General features: G+C 29.0%; 1 protein-coding gene across 1 annotated transcript in view; it reads left to right on the top strand.

Annotated features, from left to right (window-relative positions):
* The first annotated feature begins 468 nt into the window (after positions 1–468).
* LOC106478059 (probable serine incorporator) overlaps positions 469–6,637 on the top strand; it is a 25,197-nt gene continuing 19,028 nt past the window's right edge. The window contains exon 1 of the mRNA XM_013938569.2: positions 469–660. Within this exon, the coding sequence (XP_013794023.1) occupies positions 625–660 (36 nt within the window). The 5' untranslated portion in view covers positions 469–624. The remainder of the gene's footprint in view (positions 661–6,637) is intronic.

Genomic DNA, 6,637 nt, shown 5'->3' with positions numbered 1-6,637 from the left:
TAGCGTTTGTTATAACGTGACTGTGGAAATTAAGTGTATTTCAAAGTTGTACTGTGAAAGAATAAACTAGTTTTATTTAAGAAAGGACTTGTGTCGCTAAAGTTTCATCGGAAAGAAATTATACGGAAAATTAACTAACGACCAGAGACGTAACAACTACATTGCTGGATCTTGACAAACTACAGTATGGACTGTATTTGCCATCGACAACAAGCACCGGTCATTCTAATTTTCAAGTGTTATAATGAAAAGATAACATTGTAAACAAGAACAGCAATTCAGCCCTCATATGATAGTACTAAATAGCAGTTTAAATAAGTTTAAAAGTACAAAATAGAAGAAAGAGGAAAAGAGAAAATTATTCTTTACGACGATAATGGAATATTTATATATATATATACACACACAAATATATATGTGTGTATACTAGATGGCGTAGTTATTCCGAATTAAACCATATGACTTTGACGTGTGTTTATGTCTCATGACATTGTGAAATTGTCATTGCTGTTGTATTATAAAAATACTAACGAGAGCTTTTGTTTAAACGTATTACATAGAGATTTTTAACTTTACTGTAGTTAGTTTTGTTCACTGTGGAATGAGTTGTATGTAATTATTGAAATGGGAGCGCTTTTAAGTATTTGCACAGTTGGGCAGGTATGCATGTTGTTAATAATGTTATATATAATATTATATATATATATATATTAATTTTATATATTGTTATAAAATATAATTAATTAAACCATAGAAAGTAAGTTAAAACATCTGATAATTAACATCATAATTAATATTGATATAATTACTAGCCGCTAGTACGACAATGAGATTGTGAAATGTCAATGTGACATCAGACTATTCTAAAGACTAAATCTAAGATGTGATTTTTATGCTGTTATGTATTAATACTACGAAGTATTATTTTAGTAGTAGTAGTACTGAAGTTGGCTTTATTCTTCTTAGTGTAATTCAACTTTTTTATCCTGTTTCTATAATAATGATAATAATAACATTATTAATATTATTATGATAATTTTTGCATTTTTCAAAAGATTGGAAGGCTTTAAATTTTTAATTATGGGCAACAATAATATAGGTCTTTGGAACGATTACAAATATACCTCAAAATGTTGTCAGCTTATGTAGTTTATACACATACTACTGTTTATGTAATATAACAACCTGAACGAACAATAGGCCTACATCATTATGTGTAACTTCTTTTACGTTCAATTTATGGAACATTGATCCCTCAGACTGGTAGCCTTTCGGAATATCGGCTGCAACTGGCATTGACAGGCATAAACATAGTTCACAAGCTTAGTTAAATTCAAAAGTTGCTGAATGTAGTTTTTTCAATGCTAAACTCTTAGAGTCAAATAGAGTTTAGAGCAGCAGTGTGCAAACTTGTTTATGGTGTATCCCTTTCTAAAAATGTGTGTTGTTACCCCATACACACTGACTCTCTGTGCCTCCCTTGGGTGGCTGGGTGCTCCACAGTTTGCATACCTTGGGTTTAGACTTAAGAGTACTTCAACTAACAGTAAAAATAACACTGCTATTTATCAGTTACATGATTTCTTTGAATTCTGGCTTATTCTTGCAAAATATGTTTAATTACTTAATATTGTGTAAAAAATCTTACATTTATTCACTCAAATTGGCAAAAAACCTGGCTTATTAATTATTGTAAATTATATGATCTATTACTTCTTATTGTTTATAAATATTATATTTTTAATGTATGGAACTGAACATTTAAATTTAATTCAAACAGAAAAGTTTGTTTTGCATGGCCAAAAAAGCTCTGTCACAGTAGTCATTATTTGCATTAGACTTAGAGATATGTATCTAATACAAACATTTTTTCAAGTTCACCATAGATGTATGATTAGGAGTTGGTGAAATGTTAATCATTTCATTTAACCATTTGCCAACTTTTCTTTTTTAGTGGTGTTCATAACTTAAACCAAATATAATTTGAAATATAATGTGAGATAGCAAATTCTACTTTTTATTTTATGTTTTTTTTACCATTCATTTATTATTCCTTTTATCATTTAGTTACATTAAAGTGCTAACTCACCTTCTATCTGGAGTATGTTGATATTGAGTATGTAAGTATTATGAGAATGACACAAGCTTCCCTTAGTGGAAATGTACAGATATTAATGTTATGGTAATAGCTAGTCACATGAGATGTAACCTCATGATCTAACCACTAAATAAAAAGCCTTCCTTGATCTTGAAAATGAAATATAATTAAAATTAGTGCTAATTGTTGCTTGATATTATTCTTGATATTGAAGTAGTTTAATTTTGGAACATTGTGCTGTTCTCTGGTGAATTAGGTTTTTATTCTTTTGGTTCTTTTCCTAATTTTTTTAATATTTATTGAAGTTAATCACTTTGAGATTTATGTTGTATTGTTTATTAACATTTATACCTAGTCCTAGCCAGGTACAGATTTACTAATTGTTTTTCATAAATATAATTTGTATTTTAGTTGTTTAAAATTTTTGTATTTAATATTTCTGTTGTTATATCTAATAAATTGTTTTTATGTTACCATGGTTGTAGTGGCATTTTGTTTAGTCCATTATAATAATAATAATAATATACATATTTTATGTCCATCATTATATATTAAACACAAGCTTAGGTATCCATCCTTTGTCTGGGTTATGAACGTAAAAAAATCTGGGGGGGGGGGTGAATATTATGATAAATAACACAAAAATTCTAACTTTTACACATTTTATTTATAACAATTTGATATTACAGTGTTCATTATTACCTCACCCAATATTTTGTATAAGCTTTAAGAACACAATATGTATATACTTAGAACATGGTACATGCTGTGTGATGGTCAGGGTGACTTTGTAGGAAGAGGTAGAGGCTAAAGTTGCGGCGGTAGGGTTGCTTTCTGTTACCCACTTTGAACATCCAGCTCTTATTGTTCTTCCACACTGTTTCATGTTATTAATTAATTGATGATCAGCTTTGCGCAGAGTTCAAAAACAAAACAAACAATTGATGATCATTGTAATGTCATGGGTCAAAGTAGGAAGTAAGTATAACTCGAGAAATGGCTCATCATATCAGCCTTATGATGGCTGTTGTAGTATCAACTTTATCTGAGTTTATGTGTTATTGCAACAGTGGCAGCCATTTTTTTTTCAGTGCTAGCACACTCTCTGAGATACATAGAATGTTTGTCTGCCCTCCCCCCACACACTGTGGTGTATGTTGTGTAAAGATGTGATGCTATCTATGAACATAGTTAATGTTAACTTACATTGAAGATAATAAATGCTCAATAACAGCAATAATTGGAGATGAAGAGGGTTGTGATCCCCCCCCCCCACCTCCCATTAACACACCCCTGTTCCAAACTATAATCCCACAAAGTTTGGTTGAGATTGACCCAGCAACTATTCTGGGGTTGTACTAAAAAGTGTTAGTAGATGAATTAAAAAGAATTACACAGTAACATAAAAAGTTAAGTACAATAGAAAAGGAAACATTTTCTTACTGTAAAATTGTATGAGAATCACTTTATGAATGTAAAGGAAATAATTAACTGAGCTTGAGTCATATCTGGTGGTGATAGCATTTTGATTGCTACAACTTTTACCACTATATTTGTGTGTAATTTTTTTTTGTATTTTACTTGTTTTTAATCTTTTTTATGTTAAAGGTATTTCTTTAACTTTTCAAGGTTTCACGTCTTTAGTTGAAGCAATTCATTAATATTTTCTTTATTGATTGGCACATCTTTTATTGGTGGAAATAAGTTAAAATCCACATTATTTTATTGTGTCAGTGTAAAGTATGCTTGTATTAAATGTTGTTAGTGCTCTTTTTATATATATCATCAAGAGGATTGTACATTTAGATGTTCTCATTTTGTCTTTTCTTTTAAAGTATCTTAATTAGCCTGAATGCAATCTTATAGTAACATACTTTTTTGTAATGTATTTTTGTTTTTATGCAGTTATTCATTTAAAGTTATTTTTTATATTTTTTAGTATTGTAACTTTGCCAAATACCTTGTGATGATTGTGTATATATTTTGTGTTATGCTCCATACATGAAGTTTCTTTTATCACAATAACTTATCTCCATACACGTTTCATAGCAGAGCATTTTCAGAGAATTATTGAGTAAGAAATGTCTTCAATATATACTTTTTTTTATCATACTTTAACTTTTTTCAATGTTACTTTGTAATTTTTTGTATTTATCCTCAGATGCTTTTTTATGTAACTAATTTTAATTAACTACTGTAGTTATAAAACATTTGAATGATAAAGAACACTTAGTTGAATTGATGGACCAATGGGCTGGTTAAAACAAAAATAACAAAAAAACAGTAATTACAATTTTCTCCATTGCATTTGTAATTAATACAAGTAATGCAATCATTATTTATTATTCTGTAGTGATGAATTCATTCACATCAGGGCTACATTACTTTCAACATGACCATATAAAGCCAAGAGTACTTCAAAATTAGCTTATTACCAAAACTAAAAAAAGATAACATTTGAAGACTGAATCACTAATGCAGTAAATTTATAAAAATTAATTTTTTCACAAATAATAAAATAACTAATTGTGTAATTAATTTTGGTTTCCTTACTTGCTTTTTAATACAACATTTTAAAGACAATGTGGGGGCTTTTTGTTCCTTCAAAGTTCTCTTCATTTCAGTATATTTGTGTGTGTTTAGGTAATTCTATTGATCTGTATTATATAGAGTTTTAGTGTTTACAGCCATCATCATTGCAAAGTATATTTGAGACTGTTGGTCATTTTTTCCTTGACTGCAGTTATAGAATATAATGTGAAGTATACTTGATCATGACTGCAAGCCTGGTATCTTTTATTGAAGAGTTGCAGCATGCATTCCCTAGCATAATGTTCTGTGCTTTATTGATACTTTATATTCTTGTATCAATGGTATAGACTATCGGTAATAATATGAAGTATATTTGAAGTATGTCTATCTTATTAATATTCTTTAAGTAAGTGTCCTAAGCTACTAGAAATAAACATTTTGATTTGCAACTCTACAGCAAGTTTAATAGATTGTCCTTTTCCAAAATATTATCTCAAATAATATAAGCACATAATAAAGATTAAATGACAGTCGTTTAGCCATATAGGTCATTTTTCTACCAACTGAAACAAGTAAACAAAAAATGTAAAACAAAGCTTAATGTAATCCTGCAGACTTGTGTGCCTATTCAACAAATTTATAACAAACCAAGAAATAATTTTTCCAGAGAACAAGTCTAGAACTAGCTTTCCAAAGCTTAAATTAGATTTTCCCCTAATATTCAGATATGCAATTCCAACATTTTGATATTACCATTCATAGGTAGATTATTTAAAGAAAGTTTTTTTTGTTCCTGAACCAAGCCTCTAGTTCTTTCATGCTTCAGAGAAAATAAATATCCAAATATTTAATTGTCTCTCTTGACAAATAGACTTTATTTTTTTAAACAAAGTATTGTTCTACTAGCTGATATGCACTGTCTTCATCACATTAATGTTTTCCAAAATGTTTAAAACTGCACAGTGTTATACATATGAAAAAGGTCTCTCAAAAATTTTACTTAAGATTAGAATAACCTTCTTCATAAGTTAAAAAAGAATTTGAAATATATCCAGGATTCCATTATATCTTTTTATCATTGTCAAACATTGCTGAATATTTAAGGGGCAAACCCCTTAAATCCTTAACTTTTGTTTAACAATAGTCATGCTCTTCTCTTGCAAAATGCAAGATTGTACAAAATCTCTTAGTTTATCATTTAACACTTTCAAACCCTGAAACTCCTTTGCCATGTTATTGTCCAGCTACCAAGGTTGTATAGGTTTTTTTAAAGTGAAATAAGCATCATCAGTAGTATCTCTGCTTTCTAGAATATTACAGTTCAAGAAGCTGTCAAAATCATTGACATTAGTAATGAAAGAATAAAGGTTCTGAAAGAAAACAGTCTCTTAATCAGGTAAATTTCCATGTATCACCACTGTTTTTTATAGTCAAACTTATTTTCTATCCATCTTTTAACTTGTTCACCAACTTTAACTTGTACCTCAACAGGGGATGTTTCTGAAAATCAAATATAAAACATCAGCAGATCAAGGTGCCTTCTACTCATAACAGACAAAAAAGTCATTCTGTCAAAAAAAACAACTAATAAGGCAACAAAACCACTTTCTAAATACATTCTGAGGATTTGATTATTCCTGCATACTTTACAAATGCTCCGTTAAATGTTCTTTCGTACACAATAGATTCCCACACACTCCTAACAACAGAATTTAAACAAATGTAGTCGGATTATTATTTATAGGTTATTTTCTAAACTTTAAGCTGAGTTGTAGTTTTGTTTTTAATTGTGTATATAATGTATTTTTTGGTGTATAAGATGCACTTTTTACTCCAAAATTTGATGTCAAAATCTGCTTGCGTCCTATACACCATAGGTATGAATAATATATATATATATATGTATATATACGATATACACAAGCCATGTGCAAGTATATTTAAATAGGCTTGCATAGTTTAGTTCAATTACATGTGTCATTTATAATAATAGTAGTTGTTATTTTT

Source organism: Limulus polyphemus, unplaced genomic scaffold (genome assembly GCF_000517525.1).
Source record: "Limulus polyphemus unplaced genomic scaffold, Limulus_polyphemus-2.1.2 Scaffold176, whole genome shotgun sequence".
In the NCBI taxonomy this organism is placed as follows: Eukaryota; Metazoa; Arthropoda; class Merostomata; order Xiphosura; family Limulidae; genus Limulus; species Limulus polyphemus.
This window is presented reverse-complemented; position numbering and strand designations above follow the sequence as displayed.